Source organism: Papio anubis, chromosome 3 (assembly GCF_008728515.1).
Source record: "Papio anubis isolate 15944 chromosome 3, Panubis1.0, whole genome shotgun sequence".
NCBI classification, from domain to species: Eukaryota; Metazoa; Chordata; class Mammalia; order Primates; family Cercopithecidae; genus Papio; species Papio anubis.
Window position 1 is genome coordinate 178,285,163 of NC_044978.1, and position 25,571 is coordinate 178,310,733.

A 25,571-nucleotide genomic window follows, 5' to 3' on the forward strand; every position below is an offset into this window, starting at 1 on the left:
ACAGATGTGCTCTGCTATGAATGAAGCCTTTCTTCTCTACCCATTAATTCTACAGCACTGTGAACATACCTCTATTATAACATGACTGAATAAAGTCTCATTTTTTATGTGTACAGATTTTTTTTATAAGACTATGAACTTCTTGAAAGGAAGAATCATATCTCATTGTTCCCTATACCTTCACTGCCTAACCCAATGCCTGACGGACAGTAAGTAATCAACATTTTTGCTAATGAATTCTGGACAGATGGATGGGTAGATGAGTGATAATGGGCAGACAGGTGGATGGGTAGATGGATGGAAGCATGGATGAATGGGTACATGGATGAGTGGATGGGTAGATGGCTGGATGGGGAATGGGTGGATGGGTAGATGGATGGTTGGATGGGTGATGGGTGGCATGGATGGGAGGGTGAATGGATAAATGAGTAGGTGGATAAATGAACAGATAGATGGATGTGTAGATGGACAGATGGGTGAATGAGTGGGTGGATGGATGGACAGGTGCATAGATGAATGGATGAGTGGGTGGATGGATGAGTGGGTGAATGGGTGGATGGGTGGATGGATAGATGATGATGGATGGATGGTGGGAATGGTTGCATGAATGAATGAAAGGGTGAATAGATGAATGGGTGGATGGTTGGATGGGTGACAGGTAGATGGATGGAGGAGGCAAATGGACAGACGAGTGGGTAGATGGATAAATGACAAATCCCTGAGAGAAAGGGAAGTGAACGCCTTCCTTTCAGACCTGTCTTACCCTCTCACTAGCACGTTTCAGCAGCTCTTCTGCTTCCTCCATTGCCATCATCTCTCTCTGGTACTGGTTTTCCATCTTCTTTCTTGTTTCCAGGTCACACTCAGCTGTCAATGCCACCATCTTCCGATCATACTCCTCTTGTATTTCATTTTCCAGCAACATAAACTGCTTTTTGAAAATATCACTCATTTTTCTCTCTACTTGGGGTGAGAGGTGGCCACTGCTGGTGAGATTTTTCAGTAGAAGGGCAATGATATCCTTGCTGATTTGTGTTCGACAAGCCTCCAGATCTGCATCTGCTCGATTCAGGGTTGCAATCTCCAACCTAGCAAACACAAAAACCAAAAGAATTCCATTACACGAAATTGCAACAGAAACCAATGGTCTTCAAAGCTCTGAGGTTTTAAATTATGTGGAGGCAAGGGCTTTCTTTGTCCTCCTTTTCTTCCTTTCCCCGCTCACTTCTGCTTCATCCAATTATTGAAGGCCATTAGCTGACTCTTACTTAGTAAATTTGTAAGTACGACATGATGTACAAAAAGGAATGTATAAGACATGTTTTTGTCCACAAGTAACAAGTCAACAACGACAAGGAAACCAAGGGAAAAATGGATAGCTAATATATTTGGAGGATTTAAAAATAAAGTTTATTTTACTTTTCTTCCCATTAAAAATTAATTTATGGACATGACTACTACATGTAATGTCATATCCTGGATGGAATCCCAGAGCAGAACAAAGGACATTAGATTAAAAACTACGAAAATCTGAATAAAGCATGGACTTTGATAACAACTGATACATGATCACACTGTATCAACATTGGTTTGTTAATTTTAACAAATGTAACATAATAATAGAAAATGTTAATAATAGGGGAACCTGGGTGCAGGATATATGGGAATTATCTGTATTATCTTCTCAATATTTTTGTAAATCTAAAACTGCTCTAAAAATAAAGTCTACTTGAAAATATGTATGAGGCAGTTCACAGAGTCACAGTGTTCTGAAACTTGACTGGTGGTAGTTGCAAAACTGTATATACTTCCAGTAACACATCAGACTGTACTCTTAAAATGTGTGAATTTTATGATATGCTAATCATACCTCTATAAAGCTAAGAAAAGCTACATAGGAAAAAAATTAATTTATGTTCATGGTAAAAATAAGTCTGGAAAATAAAGACAAATAGAAAAAGATTTCATTCACTGTGAATCCATCATTCAATCAGAACTAATGAAGGCATTTTGTTATTTTATTATTATTACTTTTTATTTTACTTTAAGTTCTGCGATACATGTGCTGAACGTGCAGGTTTGTTATATAGGTTTACATGTGCCATGGTGGTTGCTGCACCTATCAACCCGTCATCAAGGTTTTAAGCTCCTCATACATTAGCTATTTGTCTTAATGCTCGTCCTTCTCTCATCCCTGACAGGTCCTGCTGTGTGATGTTCCCCTCCCTGTGTCCATATGTTCTCACTGTTCAACTCCCACTTATGAGTGAGAACATGCAGTATTTGGTTTTCTGTTCCTGTGTTAGTTTGCTGAGGATGAGCATTTCCAGCTTCATCCATGTCCCTGCAAAGCGTATGAACTCATTATTCTTTATGGCTGCGTAGTATTCCATAGCGTACATATGCCACATTTTCTTTATCCAGTCTATCACTGATGGGCATGTGGGTTGGTTCCAAGTCCTTGCTATTGTAAATAGTGCTGCATGTCTTTACAGTAGAAGGTCATGATTCAATTCAAACTAATGAAAACATTTTGTCATATTTCCTTCCAGTCTTTTTTCTATGCATAGTTTTTCATAAATGTCCACTATTTACACAGATGCATGCAGGTACAATTTTATCCTTTTTTTTCCAATTAACATAGCTATTTTCCAATTAACATTATTATAGGTATCTTCCAGTGGTATTTAAAAACTAAATGCTTCTTTATAAGGGTTGCAAAATATTTTGTCATGTGATACAGCACCATTCAATGACCATTCTTCTATTGTTGCACATTTGTATTACTTGCAAATTTCAAAATCTAAAATAATCCTGAAGCAAATCACTTTTTACAGAGCTCTTGATATTCACAATAATTTCCTCAGTACGGATTCCCATGAGAGGAACTGCTGGGTCAGATGTCAGCGACATCCATAAGTCTCCTGGCACATCCAGACAAACTGCTTTCCAGAAGAGACCCCCAGCCATACATCAGGATCCTCCCACTTAGCCCCACGCTCCACCATGTCAAACATCTTTGATCATCTGAATGGTGTACGATTGTAAAAATACAAGGGTTTTAAGAAAGCTATTATACAATTTGCAAGGGCTTCAGTATATGACTTCCACATTAACCAGGTTCAAAACTCGTCAATATTGACCAATCTTGTTTTCTCTACTGCCTTTCATGTTTGAGCAATTTAAAGCAAATATCAGATCTGCTATTTTACCTATAAACACCTCACCGTGCTTCTTTAACTGTCAAGGAGTTATACGTAGACAGACCGATCAACAGACAGAGAGATGTGTGTATGTCTATGTATCGAGTAACTTGTCTACATGAATATGTACGCGCATATCTACTTTACCTAACCTTGTTGCTGAAGGGTGGTAAAATACACTACCCCAAAATGTGGTGTTCCGGCATACTGACTATTTTCAGCTAAAGATGCCTCCAAAGACAAACAAACTGGCAAGTACCAGATCACTCTGAGCTTCAGCCTGTGTCTTTTTTTTTTGAGACTGAGTCTCACTTTGTTGCCCAGGCTGGAGTGCAGTGGTACAATCTTGGCTCACTGCAAGCTCTGCCTCCCGGGTTCACGCCATTCTCCTGCCTCAGCCTCCTGAGTAGTTGGGACTATCAATGACTGTCACCACGCCCAGCTAATTTTTTTTATTTTTTAGTAGAGATGGGGTTTCACCATGTTAGCCAGGATGGTCTCGATCTCCTGACCTCGTGATCCGCCTGCCTCGGCCTCCCAAAGTGCGGGAATTACAGGCGTGAGCCACCGCACCTGGTCCAACCTGTTTCTTAAAAGTAGAGGGATGAAATTCCCATGTGAAGGATGCCATCCCTATATTGGAAGGAAAGCAACATTCTTATCATCAAGCATGAAAACTTGAGACCAAGATAATTCTATAAAAATAGATCTTGGTAAAATAATTCTTACCCGCCTTTAGCCTCACCACATAATTTAGTTGTTTTTTCACAACGTGCTATTCTTTGTCCAACTCAGCATATTATCATTCACCTCTAACCACGTCTTTGGGTCTTCATTTCCTTACGTGGGCTCCAGTGTCATGTCAAACTTATATTAAATTTGCATGTTGTTTTCCTGTTAATCTATCTCTTGCCAATTTAATTCTCAGGCCCAGCTGGGACCCCTAAGAGGGCAGAGGTAGAGTGTGACTCCCTACACTGTCATTATTATATATAAAATATTTAAAACAGGCCGGGTGCAGTGGCTTACACCTATAATCCCAGCACTTTGGGAGGCCAAGGGGAGTGGATCAATTGAGGCCAGGAGTTCAAGACCAGCCTGGCCAATATGGTGAAACCGCGTCTCCACTGAAACTATAAAAATTAGCCAGGTGTGGTGGCAAGCGCCTGTAACTCCAGCTACTCGGGTGGCTGAGGCGGGGGTTGCAGTGGGCCAAGATTGGGCCATGGCACTCCAGCCTGGGCAACAGGGGCGAGACTGTCTCAAAATAAAAAAAAAATTAAAACAATCCCAATAAGTAGAAATGTCTAGTTATCTGTCATTATTCAGACTACCTCAAGTGTCTCAAAATGTCTTTTTACAATTGAACATTTAATTCAAGAACCAAACAAAATCCCATAATGCCAGTTAAGTTTCCTTTATTCTAGAACATTCTGGCCTTCCATCTTTCCTTCTACAGCATTGATGTATTAGGGAAGTCAGGCCACATTCCTGCAGAATGTCCCATGTTCTGGATTTGACCAGTTGCTTCCATGGGAGTCACCGTACCTCTCTCTATTCCCTGTATTTCCTGTAAACTAACAGTTAGATCGAAGATCTTCATTCAATTGGTTTTACTTCTTTTTTTGAGTGACCTTTAAAAATTGAGACAAAATATATATATAATTTACCATCTTTTTTTTTTTTTTAAAGACAGAGTTTCACTCTGTTGCCAGGCGAGAGCGCCATGGTGCAGTCTCAGCTTGCTGCAACCTCCACCTCCCAGGTTCAAGCGATTCTCCTGCCTCAACTTCCCAAGTAGCTGGGACTACAGGCGCCCGCCACCACGCCCAGCTAATTTTTGCATTTTTAGTAGAGACAGGGTTTCACCATGTTGGCCAGGTGGTCTCAATCTCTTAACCTCGTGATCTGCCCACCTCGGCCTCCCAAAGTGCTGGGATTACAGGTGTGAGCCGCCACGTCCGGCCACCATCTTTTCCTTAAGTGTGCAGTGCAGTGGTAATAAATATATTTTATTTATATTCTTGCTTTCCTTCGTCTAAACCTACCCCTTCCCATGCCTGGGCTCCAGTAACCACTATCCTATTCTATACCTTCACAAGGTCCACTTTTTTAGCTCTCACATGAGTGAGAACATGCGATATCTGTCTTTCTGTGACAGGCTGATTTCACCTGACATAATGACCTCTAGGTCCATCCATGTTGCTTCAAATAACAGGAATTTGTTCTTTTTTATGGTTGAAAAACATTCCATTGTGTATTTATACCATATTTTCTTTATTCATTAGGGCACTTAGGCTGGTTTTACATTTTGGTTATTGTAAACAGTGCTGTGATAAACATGAGAATGCAGATATCTCTTTGACATATTGATTTCCTTTCTTTTGGACATATATCTAGTAGTGGAATGGCTGGACTATATGTTGGTTCCATTTTTCGTTTTCCAGCATCCCCCACAGTGGTAGTATATTTGTACTGTGTGCTTCCTTTATATCCATACTACAGGGTACGGTTAGGGTGAACCCATAGGTTCAAGCAGTGCCAGCATGATCCCTGCATTCTAATATTTCTCATCAACCATGCATCTAATGATTTTAACATCCACTTTTTTTTTTTTTCCTTAACTTTTAAGTTCAGGGGTATATATGCAGGTTTTTCATACAGGTAAACTTGTGTCATGGGGGTTTGTTGTACAGATTATTTTGTCACACAGGTATTAAGCCTAATACCCATTAGTTATGTTTCCTGATCCTCTCCTTCCTCCCACTCTCCACCCTCTGATAGGCCCTAATGTCTGTTGTTCCCCTCCATGTGTACATGTGTTCTCATCATTTAGCTCCCACTTATAAGTGAGAATATGCGGTGTTTGGTTTTCTGTTACTGAGTTAGTTTGCTAAGGATAATGGCCTTCAGCTCCATCCAAGTTCCTGTAAAGGACATGATCTCACTCTTTTTCAGTGGCTGCATAGTATTCCATGGTGTATATGTACCACATTTGCTTTATCCAGTCTACCACTGATGGGCACTTAGGTGGATTCCATGTCTTTGCTATTGTGAATAGTGCTGGAATAAATATACACGTGTATGTGTCTTTACGACAGAATGAGTTACAGTCCTTTGGGTATATACTCAGTAATGGGATTGCTGGGTTAAATGGTAGTTCTGTTTTTAGGTCTTTGAGAAATTGCCACACTGTTTTCCACAATGGTTAAACTAGTTTACAGTCCCATCAACCGTGTATAAGCATTATTTTTTCTCCACAACCTCATCAACACCTGTTTATTTTTTTATTTTTTCAGATGGAGTCTCGTTTTTGTCGCCCAGGCTGGAGTGCAATGGTATGATCTTGGCTCACTGCAACCTCTCCCTCCCAGGTTCAAGTGATTCTCCTGCCTCAGCCTCCTGAGTAGCTGGGATTAGAGGTGTGCACCACCACATCTAGCTAATTTTGCATTTTTAGTAGAGACTGGGTTTCATCATGTTGGTCAGGCTGGTCTCGAACTCCTGACCTCAAGTGATCCACCTCCCTCGGCCTCCCAAAGTGCTGGGATTACAGGCATGAGCCACCACACCCAGCCTATTTTTTGACTTTTTAGTAATAGCCATTCTGACTCGTGTGAGGTGGTATCTCATTGTGTTTTTGATTTGCATTTCCCTAATGATCAGTGATATTGAGCTTTTTTTCATATGTTTGTTGGCTGCATGTATGTCTTCTTATGAAAAGTGTCTATTCATGTACCTTGTACACTTTTTAATGGTTTTTCTTTCCTGTAAATTTCTAATTGTTACCTAGATCCATGATTTAATTAGGGGTTTAAAAATGCAGATTGTCTAATTCTATCATTTCTTCTGCATTTTTAAGATGAAATTCTTCAAAAAGAACTTTCATCAACAATTCTGTTACTCTGACATAAAGTTCAGAGAGCTGCATAATTATTTCTCTTGTATTTTATCAATTTTTTAATTAAAGGGTTGGTGTCTAGCAGCCTTCAATAGTGAATAATGAGTTTGGGTTTGTTTGTTTATCAGCTTGTTTTGTTATGTTTTAGCATGAGGGCAAAGGTTTACATAACTTTTCTCAGCTTCCTGAGAATCTGAGCTTTAGTTAACTCTTACTCAGAAACGTACTAAGAGGAAGAACATCAAATAGGTTACCAGGCAACATGGCTTTTAGCAAAAATAATGCCAGATTGGTAAACTACACATGGATGAGAAGACTGGTAAATAAACTAAATACCTAACAGGGATGCCATACCTTGTACCTCCCTGAGGAAGATGCCTCTTTGAACTGGGCATATCTCTTGTGGGACCCTTGGAAGCGATGTCTGTGAGTTGTTACAAAAGATATTGCCACCTGTGGGGTAGGAGTATTTTAAGCCAGAAAGACTCCTGCACCTGCTTGATGTGGATTGCATCTCCCTGAACCTGACCTGTGTCACCTGGGAGGAAAATGCCCCCCAAACAGTTGTGTAGGCTGCTGTGTGACCTGTGGCGAGGACACCCACAGGGAAATAATGCTGTCCTCACAGCAAGTGGTGTTGCAGACCCTCAAGCCTTCTGAGTAGATGAGGCCACGAGTGCCCTGTGAGAGTCTTGTGAGTCCAAATGTTTAACTAAACCTAGGAAGCCCTCTCTTCCTCTGCATAGCGTCACTATGAAATCAAAGATTTTTATATATTTGGTAGGTTTTGATCAACTACAGTCATTATTCTTTTTGATGCTCAAATTTTACCATCTTAGATTAAAATAGCTTCCATTCCCTTAAGACACAACTTAGCCTAGTTTTAAACAACAGGTCATTCATTTGCTTCTTTCATTTTCTCAAAAAGTGCTTATTGAACATGTGTCTATGCAACGAGTGCTTTGCAGGTTACAAAGCAAGAAAGAAACACAAGAGCTGCCTCAAGGCAGTGTGTATATGGCTAAATGTCAAATGAACTAAACAATCAATGTTGTACAAGCTCAGAAAACAAAATCCCTTCTCTACTCTGAGGCATACAGAATGGATTTCACACCTTAAAAGAAGCCTTATGTGGCAGGGAGGACAGTGCCCCTGCCAAAGACATTCACAGCCTAATCCCCAGAACTGCAAACATGTTAGGTTTCATGGCAAAGGGGAATTAAGGCTACTCATCAGCTGACCATAAGATTGAGATCAAGAACAAGGCCTTTTAAAATAGGAAAACAGGCAGAAGCAGGGTCAGAGTCGGAGAATGCCATTCAGCGAAGGAAGCCGACATAGGAGTGATGACGTCAACTTTGGAGATAGAAGAAGGGGTCCCAAGTCAGTGAATGTAGGCAGCCTCAAGAAGCTGGAAAAGGCCAGGAAGTGAACCTCCCCTAGAGCTGACATCTTTTTTTTAATTGACAAGTAACAGATGTACACATTTTCTGGGCCCATGTGATAATTTAATACTTTCATTTAATGTGGAAAGGTTTAATCAGGTTAATTGGGATAGCCATCACCTTAAATATTTGTCTTTTCTTTATGCTAGAGACATTAGAATTCTTCCCTTCTAGCTATTCTGATATGTGCAATGGATTATTGTAAATGATAGCCATCCCACTGATCTATCTAAAACTGACATCTTGATTTTTACCTGGTCAGACCTGTATTGGAGTTTGACCTCCAGAACTCTAAGATAATACATTCATATTGTGGTAAACCACAGAGTTTGTAGTAATTTGTTACAGCTGAATAGGAAACTAACACACCTTACTTGACCACTCCATCCATCATTCATTAATTCATTAAGTTACACGGCCAAATGTGTGGCTGCTTGTGTTGGGAAAACGGCAGGTGCTGTACCAGTTGCTTTACCAGTGGTTTGCTGTGAAAGCACCTGCTAGCTAAGGGGCCTGGGTAAAGAACTGAGTTTCCACACCAGCACAATGAGGACCACCCTCATAGGTTGTTGTTCAGAGTTAAAGAAGAGAAGAAACAGAAGGCACACAGCACAGCCTGGCCCTTTGCTGGTTCTAAATAATAGTTTCCTCATTCTTGGTTCTTCTCTCTCACAGAAGACTGGCTGCAGAATAGAGTCAGTGCCCACAGCTCGCCTTCCCAGTTGCCTGGGAAGACAGTCTCAGAGGCACTCTTCACTGCAACAGTTTTAATGTTAATCACTATAGATAATCTGTCAGAAGAGGCGATGATAAAAACTGTCAGGGTGTTCCAAAGCCACAAAAGAAATGTCCCTTTAAATCAATTAAAATACCATGCCACTAATGAAGCCAACTCTTATCCATTAATTTCCCAAAGGGCTGCAAGAGAGGAAAACAAATATTAAGAATTCTTCATTTCCATACAGAATCAGGTTCACTGATTTAAAGAGTTAAATTTTCATTGCCCCCTATGGCATTTTGCCATTTTTAATTATTCAGACAACAATGAAATACACACATTTTTCCACCCCCCTAAAAGTCCCTAATGATCCCATGAGGCGGACAGAGACATTTTGGGCTACATATGCAGGGCTCTGACTCTCACATGTCTTTACTACTTCAACAGCTCGGCAAAGTTAGCAGGATTCACCCACTGCTTTCTCAGGAACAATTATTTTTTGAGGTCGCAAAATCGAGGTCACAAAAATGTCATCTTGTCACTGTGCTTCAAAGATGAACATATTTTCTCTGGCCAGTTTTGCTACATATACAAACTGTCCAAGTGATATTCCTCTTGGAAGTGACTGACTTCACACAGGAGTTTAGAACCACGTCCAGCACACAGGAACCACTTACTAAATGTAGGCTATTAAAACTTGGGAATAGGTTTGCCGGTGATAACATCTTTCTAAGGGGAAACAGTACTGCTTAAATTATCCAAGACCTGATTAATACTTTGATTAGCTATTGATGATAAAAAAAAAGAGAGAGAGAAGATGACATTAATGATTCTTTCTTTATTCTTATTTCACATAAAAATTAATCAAGTTCTCACCAAATGGCAAGCAAGGTGTCAGAGCAAAATTAGGATAGAATTTGATGCACATGCAGCAAATGTTCTCCAGAAATTGAAAGAGGACTCATTAATCAACATGGTGGATAATTAATTCAGAAGGAAAATGAAATCACCATGGCCATTTTTTTTTACAATATAAATTTGGCATCTTCAAGGTAGCAGGTGTAAGCACAACAGACCCCCAAAACCAATTCAATATGAGTGAAACTGAAATTTTCCTCATCAGAAGGTAATTCCAATGGACAGATAATGCTGCAAGATTCCTCTCTGGGACCATCAATCATGTTTATAAACTATCCATTTGCAGGCATGGACAATGGAAATTTGAGAAGAAAAATACCTCCTGAGTATATTAGCTGTCCAAATTGTTATGAGAGGTTAAATGAGAGTAAAAATAGTCACCTACATGAGCAAAACACCAATAAGACTTATGACAAACTATTAAATTTCTAGTTTGGTAAAACCTAGACTCTAAGGTATAAGAGGTCAGCAGTTTGCATCTTTCCTCGCTGACAATTTTCCTCTTAAAGATCTCTATGTTTAGAAGTGGGACTGGGCCTTCCCTCTCCAGGCCCTACTCCTTAAAGGGGGAAAAGATGCAGACAGATGCCACTAACTCTTCCCTCCTGGGGTTTCCACATCACTGCCCACTGCCTACTCCACCCACTGCCAGACTGTGACAGACCGGTCAGCCCTGGAAGAGGCAAAAAGGAGAAGTGGAACTACCTCTCTCTGACTCAAATCCTCCCTGTCCTTCCTGTCCTTCCTGTGCTTCCCTCCTAACTCTCTTTTACACATATCCTAATCAACTTTTCCTGGAAGGTAAAATTTCGTTATATTTGGAAGCATGGGCTTGGAAGTCACATTAACTTAGCTTCTAATTTCAGCTTTACCCCTCAGGAACTGCATGAGCTCAGGTGGGTTATTGACGTCTCTGAGCCTAGTTTCCCGTTGGCTATGTGAGAATATGATCACCCACAACAAATGACAGTCACTGAGAGGATTAGTAATAGTGCCTCTTATGATCAGGCTTTGTTTTAATTGCTATATATATATAAAAGCCATTTAATCATCACAAAAATGTCTTATAAGGTAGGTGATTAATGTCTCTCTTACAAGTAAAGAAACTGAGGCACAGAAAAATTAAAATACCTTGTTCAAAGTCACATTACTATTAAATGACAGAACTGGGATTTGAACCCATGACATGTTGCTCCAGAGTCCTTGCTGTACCATCTGTCCTACTGTCTCAAAACAGTACATGAAGCACTTAGCCCAGTCTCTGGCACAGAACAGTTGCTGGAAAACGTGACTTCTCATTGTTGTGGCTGTTGTTATGTCTGGCATGTCTTTCTTGATCTCATTCTTTATGGCAGAGAAAAGAAGATGCAGGGGAAACATGTTAAACCCATGGATGGATGGGTGGATGGCTGCAAGGGTGAATGGATAGATGGACAGATGGGTGAATGGATAGATGGAAAGATGGATGAATGGATGGATGGATGATGGATGAAATGAATGGAGGAATGCATGGGTAGGTGAATAGATGGGTTGATAGATGACCGACTGGCTGGATGGAAGATTGGATGGGTAGATGAAGGATGGATGATAGATAGACGGGTGAGTGGATGGATATATAGATGGATGGATGACAGGTGGACAGGTGGGTGAATGGGCAAATTGATAGATGGGCAGATGGGTGGATGAGTAGAGAGAAGGATGGATGGATGAATAGATGAATGAAAATATGGGTGGGTGAAAAAGATGGGTGGATGGATGCATGGGTGGAAGGACAGATGAGTAAATGGATGATGGATGGGTGAATGAGTAGGTGCATGGGCACATGGGTAGGTAGAAGAACAAGTGAATGGGTGAGTGGGTAGATGGATGGATGGATTAGTGGATGAATGAATGATTGATAGGTAGGTAGGTAGAGAGATAACATTTGAAACCCTTATTTGAAAAGGCAAATGTGCTCTAAATGAAGGTTAGATGATGATCATAGGAAACAACTGTAGGATGGAAAATGTATAGGTGGCTTTAGAAATGGAATAAACCTTGGATGTCAGCTAAGTCACCTTTCCAACCAATACCTGGGTTTTCTCAACATCTTCTCTGCCAGGCAGTCCCCAGCCTCTGCCATGTGCACCCACCACAATGGGGAGCTAGCTGCCCCTCCAGGCTAACTCCCCTTATAGAAGAGCTTAGAGAAGCAGAAAGGCCTTCTTCATAATTAGCTGACATTTATATCCCTAAAATTTCCATCACTGCCCCAGTTTCCACTGTCTTATCCATGACAACCTTGCAGATATCTGATGATTATGATCAGGTAAACACAAAATATCACCAATCCAGGCTAAACAGCCTTAGGCTTCTGACACGGAGTCTTGCAGGCCATGGTGGGGATTTGGGTTTTACCACGGAACAGGGTAAAGCTGGTGAAGGCTTTTCTGCACAGGTGGTCCAACCGGATTCACTGAAAAGGTACCTCTGGCTGGTGTGTGAATGGACTGGACGGTCAGAGATGGACGTGAAGTTGGTGGCAGAGGCCAAGAAAGAAATGGCAATGGCTGAGATTCAGGTGCTGTTGATGAGATGGGAAGAGGTAGAGAGCTCCAGGAAGGAGAGGGGAGAAGTCCCACGTAGGGACCAGTGTGCAGGTGAGGAGAGGCTGCATTAGGATGGCACCACAATTCAGCTGCCTGTTTGTAGTAAACACCATGTTTACCACACGTGACACTGTATAAATGGATTTCTGGTTATGGACAGATGTACCCTCTGGGAATGTCAGCTGCCCAGCACTGAGATGGAGAACTGCATGTGTTTCCTGTGACTGCTGCTGTAACAAAGTACCACAAAGTGGGTGGCTTCAACCAACAGAAATGTGTCACTCGGAGACCAGAAGGCCGAGATGAAGGTGTTGGCTCATGCAAATGGTAGGCAGCTGTGCCAGGAAATTAAGGTCCTCAGGAGCATCCTCCAGCCGGCAAGGGCTGCTGGTGGATAAAAACCCCAAGGTGAGGGAGGTAGCAGGGAGGGTCTGCAGCCTTAGATGAGGATTCTTGTGACTCAACTCTGAACCAACTAGAGGATGCATCTTTGGGGTACTCTGCTCTCCTGCAGAAGTTCTCAAACTATTAAACATCAGAATGTACAAGAACGATCTGAAGACACAAAATGCAGCTCCCCAGGCCTGCTCTCAGGTTCTGGTTCAGAAGGTGTGGCTTAGGGAGATGTGCTTGTTTCCTAGGGTACTTTCCTATGTAGCCAAGTACCATCAGCTGGATGGCTTAGAACAACACTTATTCCCTCCCAGTTCTGGAGGCCAACAGTCTAAAGTCAAGGTGTTGGCAGGGATGGTTCCTCCTGCGGGCTGTGAGGGAGGATCTGTTCCATGCCAGCTTGGTGTTGCCAGCAACCCTTGGTATTCCTTAGCTTGTAGCTGCATCATTTCAGTGTGTGCCTCTCTTCACATGGTGTCCGTCCTGTGTCTATGTCCAGATTTCCCTCTTCTTATGAATATACCAGTCATGTTGGATCAAGGCCCACCCTAACAGCCTCACCTTAGTGAGGTTACAACTGCAAAGATTACACTTCCAAATAAGGTCACACTCACTGGTCCCAGGAGTTATGACTTCAACATAGCTTTGTGAGGGGACGCAATTCCACCCATAACAGCAACCCTGAAGGTACTGCAGTCCCTCTCCATCCATGACAACATCCAAGTAGAAATGGGTTGGCCATCCATTAGGCATACCAGAGACTATTCCTGCTCTAGCCGAGAATTTGGGCCAGACGACCACTAAGATCCTGTGCAGTATCCAGATTCTAAGATTCTGTTTTCCTGGGAAGGTGTAAATCGCTTTATCTTCAGGTTAGCTCTTAGCTCATGAGCTGGGAAAATGTTCTCTCCCCTAAGAAAGGTAAGGCCCTGGTAAAGTCTTTTCCTCTGGAGAGAAAAGGGGCATTTGGTAAAAACGAGGGAAATCTGAACAGACTGTGAACTGTAGCTAATAATAATGTATCAATATTGGATCATTCACTGTAACAAATGTAGCATGCTAATATGAGACATGAGTACTAGGGGAAACTGGGTAGGGGAGATAATGGGAACTCTCTCTGTGTTCTCCTCTCAATGCTTCCACAAATCTAAAACTGTGCTAAAATATAATCTATTAAGTAAACAAAAAGTAGAGCTGGACTCCTTAGTATGTGCCTGTTACAAATGAGGCCCACCCTCTCTTCAGCACTGAGATGCCAAGAATCTGGAGCTGCAACGGGAACTTGAAACAAGAGGTTGAAAACAGGCCGTGCACGGTGGTTCATGCCTGTAATCCCAGCACTTTGGGAGGCTGAGGCAGACGGATCACCTGAGGTCAGGAGTTCGAGACCAGCCTGGCCAACATGGTGAAACCCTGTATGTGCTAAAAATACAAAAAGTAGCCGGACGTGGTGGTGTGTGCCTGTAATCCTAGCTACTCAGGAGGCTGAGGCAGAAGAATCGCTTCAACCTGGGAGGCGGAAGTTGCAGTGAGCCAAGATTGTGCCACTGCACTCCAGTCTGGGTAACAGAGTGAGACTTCGTCTCAAAAAAAAAGAGGTTGAAAACAGCCTATATATCCTATAGGGAGAAGAGGGAGCCTGGAGTCAGTCCTGGAGCCCAGGGAAGGCCCCGCGGCGGAAACTGCAATTTTTGAGGGGTCTCTCAGAAGCTCCTCTTTGAGAGAAGAGGGGCACACATGAATTTCTCTGGGTTCTGGAATCCACATGCCAGAGCGGACCTCTCACTGGAGATGCCTCTTCCTTGCATTTACATCCTTGAGGTTTCAACTTAGCAGTCAGCTTCTCCGTTCCCTAAGGCGACTCTGCCCACCTGCCCTTCCCTTGCATTTCCAAGGGTTTCCTCCAATCCTTGGTGGGCAACAGCAGTGCAGGCCTGGAGCCCAGGGGCATCACTGCGGGGGTGGCTGGAGTTTTGCTGATGTTTTCTGAATTCCACCCGGTGCCTGGAGTGAGGAGAATCCTATGGACTGTGCCACTGAGGAAACTTGGAACCCAGCCTTGGCCTGGGCGTGCGGGGCATAGTTAATCTGTGTCCAGGAGTGCAAGAGCACCATTCCAGGCCGCTGAAGGAAGCCACTCTGTCGTTGAGTCGGGCCCCGCTGGCCACAACTGAGCAGAGTAAACAGTTGGGGATGGAGTGAGACACATGCTGAGTGTCACGGGCGGGGTGGAAGCTGCCATTGCAATGGTGGTTCCACCTTGCGCTGCACCCTGCACCATGCCTCTCGGCACATGAGCCCTCTCTCCCTGCAGACAGTGGGCATGGACAGGCTCCCTGCTTTTCTTGGCTTCCTCCCCAGCACCCAGCCTACATCGTGCCTAGCGCTGAGGGAGAGCACAGTAAACACTTGCCAAAAGAACAGAAGGTGTTTGTCAGACAGAACTCCTCAAGAAACCCTCACCTTGCTGGAAGACGACAGTGAGAGTTGCCGTGGGAACCCAGCAGGCGTTCCCTCTGCTCTGCTCTGCTCTGCTCTCCAGCGGCCCCTTTACAAACTCCATAAGAACCCCGCCATGTCGGGTGCTGCACAGGAACCCACCACCTCTCAGGAAATCCAGAAGCGAGGATCAGGTTTGAGGACAGGGCTGCTGTCCACCTTAGCTGACCTTTGCTCCTGCCAACCATCTGGTGCTCCAGGTGAACTCTGATACTGATCCTTCCAGAAAGGTAGAAGGGCCTGGACACGGGTTATCTGTATCATGAGGCTGGAGCGAGGAGAGATTCAAGGGTCCACGAGGACCTTCTTTCAGAGAGTAAGGCCTCTTCCCCACCACCACCCACGTGTCCAGTCTCCTGCACATATTCCTCTGGCACTCGTTCCCCCTGCTGGAAATGCCCCATGCACATTCTGACAAGTCCTAATGGCCCTTGAGACCCAGCCCAGACGTGCTTTCTGAGGTTCACCTGGTGCCACCAGGCCTGTGCCACCAAAGGGACAGGATTTGATATGGGAAACAGTCACAGTCCAAGCATCATAGACCGTGCTGAGAGCCTTGGAGGGAGAGCACGCACGCACAGTCCCTGGCCTGGACCAAATGCTTAATCCATATGGAAGAAGAAATGGAAGGAAGAGAAGGAAGGGAGGGAGGAAGGGAGAAAGAAAAGAAGAGAGGGAGGGAGGGGGTCAGAGTTTTAAAATAGCTTAGAACTTGGAAGGGAAAGAGATGGGCATTATTTTTAAGCCTTGTAAAACTGACCACCACCCCACAAGGACCTCTAGTGGAATATCTCACAACGGGTCATGAAGTGAGATGATTCAATTCCGGAAGTATTTCCTGAGCATCTGCCATGTGCAAGGAACCACGTCTATCCCACTGAACCCTGAGAGAAGCAGGGGAGGTGGGGGAGCTGCGCTCTGGTCTCAGAGAAGTGCTGCCTCCACGCAGACCTCGGGCCCTTCCCTCTTTGTGAGTCTCCTCTTGCATGATCCAAGAAGAATCTCCACCAAATGGTCTGCAAACAGCCAGGAAGCACCAGAGGATGCCCCGGCCTTGGAGTCAGAAGACCTGGGTTTGAGCCCTGGACCAACCATTGCTGATGGAGAGGTAACCGTTCCCAGCATTCCCGTGTCTAAAAACACCCCTCAGCTCCTCGGAAACATTCCAGAAACCATTCTCTGACACACCCCTTCGAGTCCTCTAACCCACTGACCTCCTCCTTTTACTTCTTCTCAAGGCCCCTCAAGTCTCCACTTCCTTCCTCATCCTCTTGAGATGTTGTGATCACTTCCACCCAAAGATTTGTAGCCCTAATTCCTGGAACCTGGAAATGTGACCCTCAAAGGGAAAAGGGCCTTTGCAGATATAATTAAGTGAAGGATCTCGACACGAGGAGACTATGCTGCATTATCCAGTGAGCCCTAAATCCAGTCCCGAGTGGCCTCCTAAGAGAGAGGCAGAGGGAGATTTCATACATACAGAAGAAGGGGAGGCCACATGCAGGCAGAGACGGAAGTAAGTTGGCCACAAGCCAAGAAATGCTGTGGTCTTGGAAGCCCCAGAAGCTGGAAGAGGCAGGAACAACCCTCCCAGAGCATTTGAAGGGAGCATGGCCCTGCTGATACCTTGATTTCAGCCCAGAGCAATTGATCTGGGACTCTGGCCTCCAGAACAGTGACAGGGTGAGTTTCTGTTGCGTGAAACCACCAAGGTCAGGGTCATTTGTTACAGCAGCCACAGGATACTAATATAGCTAAGTCCCTATCCCTCTCCCTCTCACCTGGAAAAGCTCTCCAGGCCAGCTCTGGTCCTGGCACCGGGGTAAGGTCAGCACTGCATCCCATTGTATAGATAAGGCAACTGGAGTCACCAACGCAGTAAGTGGCAGAGCTAGGACTCAATCCCAGCAGTCAGGCCTGGGTTTTAACCACTGGGCTCTATGCCATGCCCTCCAGTGGCCTCCATGCCTCCATCCAGACCACTGAGACCATTGCAGGCGAAGGCACCTCGTCCAGGCAGGGAGGCCCACCAGCCTCACATGGGCAGTCCATGCTGCTCAGCAAGTCTGGGTTTCTCTAGTAGGCCCCCTCCCCATGGTCAGGACTGTTTCACACTTTTCTACATTCCCACCTTTTCCTCCCCTGTTGTCCTCACCTTGAACTTCATTGAGAAGCATCTGACAGGTTCATCCCATGTTCTCTCCCCAAGTCACACACCTGCTACATCTACATAGACTCTGCCATCCTTCCTATCATGACAGATGATGGCCCAACTCTTGTCCAGTCCTTCCATCAAACAGAATCTCCCTGCAAGGGTGTCCCAGCCACAGGACATCCTTGGAAGAAGCTGGGTAGCCTGAAGGACCACATCACATCTGGAAACATGTTGTGTTGTCTTCTGGTTTCAGTAATGCTGCACCTCCTCCTAGTCTTTGCTATCAAGTACCTTATAGCCTCAAGTTTTCTCTGCAGGTGATTTTCAATTATAGCATTCCACCAAGTGTAATGTGTACCTACTGTGTAGTGGCTCCTGCTGTGCCAGGCACTGTTGGAAGCACTGGGGATGAATCAGCGAGCAAGACAGAAGGTCCCTGCACTCACAGAACTTACTGCCCAGGTGGGTAAGACGAAATACAACAACATTAATTTGAAAACATAAGGTAGTTTCCGGCAGCCTTGAGTGTTGTGAAGAAAATTAGAATTTCAGGATAAAGAATGGAGGCAGTGTTGCTGTCAGGAAGGCCCCTCACTGGCTCTAATGACTCTTCAATCTCTGTGCCGTCTACACCTCCCACCCTGGCCTGGTCCTCTTTTGAGTCCTCAAATGTCCACATCCCTTCCTACCTCCTATGCATGCTGCCCACTCCAAAATGCTCATCACCAGCTCTCAGCTTAACAAGCCTCCCTTAGAAGCATCCTCTCCAAGATTCTTTAACAGAGCCCCTTGTCCCTTCATAGCTCTGACCACAGTGTAGAATCAAAGAATTAGCAGTGTACGGAGTTGTGTGTGCTTGTGTAAGCTCTATAAGGACAAAAACCAAGACACTTGCTAGTGTCCGGCAAACGAGAGTCTTGGATCTACCACAGTGCTTGGTGCAGAAGGAGCCCTCAGCAAGAATCTGTTGGATTCATCAATCCATTAATTACTTTTTAAAAAGTACTGCATGCATGAACCAGCAACCCAATCAATGAACAAGTGAACAAAAGAATCTTGGATGAGTTGTTTAATATCCCTGGGCTTCAGGTTTTTAGAGATGAGGAACAAAATCATTTCTCTAAAGTGTTTACAACGAATAAAAAGAGTAGAAGTTGTAAAAATATACCATATGGTTGGCACATAAAAAACTACTAAACACACATATTTAAAAGCCTCAATTCGACAAATACTCATGAAACACTTACTTTGTACAAACACAATTTCAAGACAGTTTAGAGGCAATGTTGGTAGCATCTAGAAAGAGTCCTAAGCTTGTTCTAATAATAGAGGAAACAGACATAGATCTGAACTTCTTTTTTTGCCTTACTTTCTTTGACTCTCTGAAACATCTAAGCTCAGTCTTTTTAAAAAGCTGTTCGGTCAATAGAAGAAAAGATTGAAAACACTCAGGCCTAAGCCAAATCCATTACTACCTGTGTGACCTTAGGCAAAAACCAATAAGCCTTTCTGAACCTCAGCTTCCTGGTCTAAAATGGGAGAGTTGTGAGAATTAAATAAGATCACAGGCGAGAGGTGTGTGGAGTGGTCAGGCCTAGAGTAAGGCTGGAGCTAAAACACGATCGGCACTCCATGCCCCTAGAAGCTTCCAGAACCAGCCGGTCCTGCCTAGTTCCTCCTTCCTCCTGGTCCCAGCATGTGCTGAGACTGAGTCCACCTCCATTATGACCACAGTCAAGGAGCCTGATAAAAATCAAAGGAAATAGTCCTTCCTCAAATCCTCTCTGTAAGACAGCCTATGAATAAGCAATGTAAAAACCACCACACACACCTAGGAAATGCTCTTTGTCAAAAATAACTCAGCAGGATAGAGCAAAGTTATGGCTTTGAAATGAGGGGGTAATCAAGTCACCTAATGGCATATTTCGAATCCCAGCTAAGCTTCATGTTAGAATAACAAATGGGATAACTGATTTGCCAGAGAAAAATGCTATTTTTAGTGGGGAGTGTGTCACAGATTTCCACGCATACTAAGCTCCTGCCATTCTGAGTGACATTTTCTTTCTGGGAGCATCTAAGCAGGACTATACAGCAAGATGGAAAGATTAAAAGTAATTGGCAATGCTATCATTGAAAAAAAAAAAAAAAGACTGGGTTTCTAAAACTAGTGTCCAACCACAATGCCTGAAACAGAACTGGAGTTCAATAAATATTGAATGTTGGGACGGGAGGGAGGATGGGAAGCTGGGGGAGAGGAAGAGAGGAGTGAATTTAGCTCAGAAGCTGAACACTCTCAGTGCATGCTTGATAATCAATGCTAAACACTCTTCAGGCAAAATAAGACAAGCTCCCAAGGAAAATGAATATAAAATTCCAGAGGTGCAAGAACAAAACCATTATAAACTTCAACATTCCTATTGTACTCAAGCATCAAGACTGGCAAACCGCAGCGGCTGCTTATAATTTCATATAATGTAGGGATAAAGACTGGGCTTCTTATGCCCCATTACTTTTTGAATAGAAAACAAAGACAGGAGGATTAATACTTTCCTATTTTAAAGTACTAATTACTTTAATCGGAAGGTTATGGAGTACCACATACTTGCAAATTAAATATCCAGGTGCTGATTGCATGATCCAAATCTTTTCACTCTACTTGTCATTTTCATGTTTTGTAAGAAAACAGATTTTTAGCTCTGAAGTCATTTGATAATTAGCTGCTCACACTACTTAATATAGTAAGTGACATTTATGAACCTCTGCCAATAACTTCGCCTTCCACTGCTTGTCCATTTCTCCCTACTACTTCAGACAAGGTGGCAAATTTTAATTTTTTTTTTTTTTTTTTTTTTTTTTTGAGGCCGAGTCACCATCTGTCGCCCAGGCTGGAGTGCAGTGGCCAGATCTCCCAGCTCACTGCAAGCTCCGCCTCCCGGGTTATGGCATTCTCCTGCCTCAGCCTCGGTAGCTGGGACAACAGGCGCCCTTCCCACCTCGCCAGCTAGTTTTTTTGTATTTTTTTAGTAGAGACAGGGTTTCACCATGTTAGCCAGGATAGTCTCGATCTCCTGACCTTGTGATCCACCGGTCTGGCCTCCCAAAAGTGCTGGGATTACAGGCTTGAGCCCACGCCCGGCCTGGGGTACAATTTAATCCTTGGCATTCCGATTAGGGAATTAAGTGAAAATGAAGAATGGCATCTGGATGGCTGCACAAGGCTTAATTAACCAAGCCATACAACTGGCACCCAGAAATGGATGAATAAGCCCTGACTCCCCTCTTGGTACAAGGTCAGCCCTGCACTTACGAGGCTCCAGGCCTGGCTCTTCACCAGGCACTCAGTGAAGAAGGAGCATCCATTCAAACAAGAGGGGAATCCCTTTCTTCTGAGAACAGTCATTGAGCTCACAAAGTGGAATGAGTCAGACATAGCGGGGCTCTTCTCTCAGGCCAGTAGGTAGTTGCTCCTGAAAAGCATGACACAGAGCTGCTTCTGGTTCTACCTAGGATCTACCTCTTTGTGTCATAGGACACCATTTCTCGGACCCAGGGAGGATCAGGAAACTGCTCAGTTTTGCTCCCCAGGTCTCCCAAGTTCAGTATGCTTTCAATTTTCTTGAGAAAGACTCAAGGAAGGGCAAATCACTCTGACCACTTCTCTTTAGGGTCTGCTAATCTGACCAGGGCTCACAGCAGCTATTAGCATAAGGACACGTCCCTATAACAAGTCTCTTTCACATCATTACACATGACAGTATCCCAAGGCTCTAGATTATGGGTTCCCCGTTTGAGAGATGAGAAAACTGGGCTCAGAGAACGTCTGTAAATTATAAAAGTGCCTGAGCCTAAACAGTGAGGAAGCTCAAGTCCCATTCTTCACTCACCAGATGTATTGCTGTGGGTAAACCTCTCAACCTAGCTGAGCCTCAGCTGCTTCAACTATCAAACACTGAAAATAAGATGCCATACCAAAAAGCAGTATGATGAGCACCAAATTAAATAAGGGGTGTGCACATTTCTAAAAGTGACATAAACATAAGGTATTTTATCTGAAAACATAAGGCATTACAGTTTATCGTTATCTTGATGATTCCAAATTCCCAGAAATTACCCTCCAGTGGGCAGTGAGTGGGCAGAGCGCTACAAATCTTGAACCTAGAATAAAAAAGGTTTCCTGTAAATGACATCCAATACGAAGAGTTCACATGTGGCCCCATTGTTAATCATCAGCAGTCTAACAAGAAAGCAAAGCATGTTAAAATAAAAATAATCAGATACAACCAAATAAGAATTTGATCTGGGAGAAATGAAGCCCAGCTTTGAATGATCTCAATCTCTGATTGGATTAATATAATCCATAATTATGCTACTAGCCTCTTAGAAGAAGATAACATCTCCCTCGTCCTCAGATTGTCTTTTCAACTTCATATACAATGTCTAGCACATAATAAAAAATACGCAGAGATATGAGACAAGAAAACATGATCAAACAATGAGTGGTATGCTAGATAACAGACACAGAATGAGGGTACAGATAATAACGTCTTCAGACAGCGACTTTAAAATAATTTTGTTTGAGAGTAAATTAAAAAAATAAGATTGAGATTTTTGGCCAAAAAAAAAGGAAAATTAAAGAAAACATGAAGAAGTCATCTTAAATATCTGTTGAAAGGAAAAAAGGAATGGTAAGGCCATGCTGATGAACCTTATCTAGTTAAGGTTACCTATTAGACTGTGAACCATGTGTCCATCCAGGAGAAATCTTGGACAATGATTAAGAGCCTGGACCACGGAGCAGATGATCTGAGTTTAAAATCTGACCCTATCATTTACTAGTATACGCCCTTGGGCAAGTGACTTAACCTCTCTCAAGTTCTCATCCATAAGATGTTACAGAGAGCAATACCTACTTCATAGGCTTGTTAAGAGGATTATACGAGTTAGTTCTGTAAAGTTCTTAAACAGTGTCTGGCACTATCTGCTATTGCACATAGGAAGTATGATGTTAATATTCATTAACTACATAAGAAGAACTGAATTCAGTTCAGCATACAGTCACATCACCTGGTCTGGCCTTTCTCCCCTGCTGCCTCTTCTTTATTTTCTATACTTAATACCCCAATCTGCACATCAGCCACACTTGGCTACTGACATCTCACCAAACGCACCTTGCTCCTTTCACATCCTTACATCTGCCCTTTCTTTCCTCTGTCTGAAAATTGTTTCCATGCTTAATCAATTTGGAAAGCTTCTTCATAAGCTTTCAGAATCAATTCATATTCTCTCCCTCTTAACTGAGTACTAGACTTAATACCTGGATGATGAAATAATCTGTACAACAAACTCCTGTGACATGAGTTTACCTATATAACAAGCCTACACACATATCCCTAAACTTAAAAGTTAAAAATAAATAAAAATTTTTTTAAAAAATAATTAGTTCAGCCCAGGCACGGTGGCTCACGCCTGTAATCCCAGCACTTTGGGAGGCCCAGGCGGGTGGATCACGAGGTCGGGAGATCAAGACCATCCTGGCTAACATGGTCAAACTCCGTCTCTACTAAAAATATACAAAAATTAGCCAGGCATGGTCGTGGGCGCCTGTAGTCCCAGCTACTCGGGAGGTTGAGGCAGGAGAATGGCGAGAACCCGGGAGGCGGAGCTTGCAGTGAGCCGAGATCGCGCCACTGCACTCCAGCCTGGGCGACAGAGCGAGACTCCGTCTCAAAAAAAAAAATAGTTCAATGCCACCTCCCCTGGGAAGCATTTCTATGACTTTCTCAGAAGTAATTACTTCCTCCTCTGTGCTCTGCCAGCCCTGACCTTCCCATTAGCATGGTGGTCACCCAATTTTGTGGTCACTTCTGTTTATGTTTCAGTCTTTCCCACTAGATCAGACTTCCTTAGAGCAGGAAGTATGGCTTCTACACTTCTTTTCCTAGATGCCAAACATTCAGTGCATAGCCGTTGTTGAATTATGACTACAGAGTGACAAATGATTAACTGAATGAATGAAATATACTCAGTGTTTGGTCTTACGTCACTGTCATTAAAACATTCATCACATCTGTGGAAGTATAATGGGATTTAGAATTCTTACTCTTCTAAGGCTTGAAGCATGCTACCAGGGTCCTCGGAAGACAGAATGTCTACCATTTGGTCGTTAAGGGAAAGGTCCTCATTCATGCCATCAGCTGAGGTGAACGGCAAGGGTTCCAGCTTGCTGTCGTACTGCCAAACCTTCAAGAGAATTGCAGAAGTATTAATTGATTGGGCCTTCTTGTAAATTCCATGTGCTGAGAAAGCCAGGAGGGAAGGCCAGGGGTCTGCAGTCAGAGTACCCAAACAGCCCCACCACTGTAAACACGGTAAACTCAAACTTTTGCAAATGTCCCTGAGCCTCCGTTTTCTCTGCAAAGAAATGGGATCGTAATTCCAACAGCCCTGCGTGAGGACATTGTGTGAGTAAAGTGGAACAATGGAAAGAAAGAACTTTTCAACCTGTAAGACCTATAAAATATTTCACTGTCATCATCTTTATCATTATCAGGTAGAGGAGACCTCACAACGGGTATGGTGGACCTCGACATCAGCGATCTGGTTGGTTTCTAATCAGAATACAGGATTGGGCGGGGCGTGGTGGCTTACACCTGTAATCATAGCACTTTGGGAGGCTGAGGTGGGTGGATCACTTGAGGTTAGGAGTTTGACACCAGCCTGGCCAACATGGCGAAACCCCGTCTCTACTAAAAATACAAAAATTAGCCAGGCGTGGTGGCAGGCGCCTGTAATCCCAGCTACTCAGGAGGCTGAGGCAGGAGAATCGCTTGAACCCAGGAGGTGGAGGGTGCAGTGAGCCAAGATTGTGCCACTGCACTCCAGCCTGGGCGACACAGTGAGACTCTGTCTCAAAAAAAATAAAGGAAAAGAATATAGGACTGTGAGCTGGAAGTGACATTAAAGATAACTACGCCCAACCCTCTGATTGGATAAGAGATAGATCTGTTTCGTCTCCAATATCATTAACACTGCAAAAATGCATGATAGTTATAGCTAACCTATACTAATTCTTGTCCCTGTGGCAGATACTATTTTCAGTGCTTTCCTTGTGTTATCATGAAGCTGTTACAAGAAGGAAGTGTTGGTGCCCCCACTTTACAAATAGGAAAACTGAGGCTCACAGAAGTGAAATAATGTTATTGAAGGCCACACAGCTCAAAAGAGTCCGGTTGATTTTTGATCCCAATCCAACTCTGAAGGCTGCCTTCTGTTTTACAGCAGACCACTGACCACTACTATGCTGGCAAAAAAATAAAGAAAAATGTGAAAAGAGTTCATTCTGCAATGCCAGGAAATAAGTACTGCAAGGGTCTTTAGGCCTTAAATCAAATTCATACTCTTGCTTTCCTCTGTGCAGTTCTCATGATCTGCCCTAATCTCTGGGAAATGAATCCTGCTCCGACATCAAAGCAGCGGGTGCGTTTAGTTCCTCTGATTGATAACAGCTTTGGGAGAATCAGTACGAGGTCTGATTAGATGGGCCCTTTTTCTTCTCACTTTTGCCCGCCAAGGAGACTGCGGGCTGACCTCATTTTGAAATGACAATCCTCTCCTCCAAGAAGCAGGGACAAAATGCATAACAGGCACCTCACCTAGGCTGGGGTGGAATTTTCAGCCTCCAGGGAGAGGGGGTCCCCAGAAGCTGGGTCCCAGCCTGTGCCTGGCCATGTTAAGCAAGTTGTTTAACCTCA

The 25,571-nt window shown here is 43.6% G+C and overlaps 1 protein-coding gene across 2 annotated transcripts in view; it reads right to left on the reverse strand.

Annotated features, from left to right (window-relative positions):
- The window catches only part of EVC2 (EvC ciliary complex subunit 2), a 143,792-nt gene that overhangs the window by 75,935 nt on the left and 42,286 nt on the right, over positions 1-25,571 (reverse strand). For both annotated transcript variants that reach the window (XM_009206511.4, XM_017958562.3), the window contains 2 exons: positions 23,921-24,060; positions 764-1,088 (listed from right to left, as the gene is read on the reverse strand). In XM_009206511.4, coding sequence (XP_009204775.3) covers positions 764-1,088; positions 23,921-24,060 — 465 coding nt within the window. The remainder of the gene's footprint in view (positions 1-763; positions 1,089-23,920; positions 24,061-25,571) is intronic.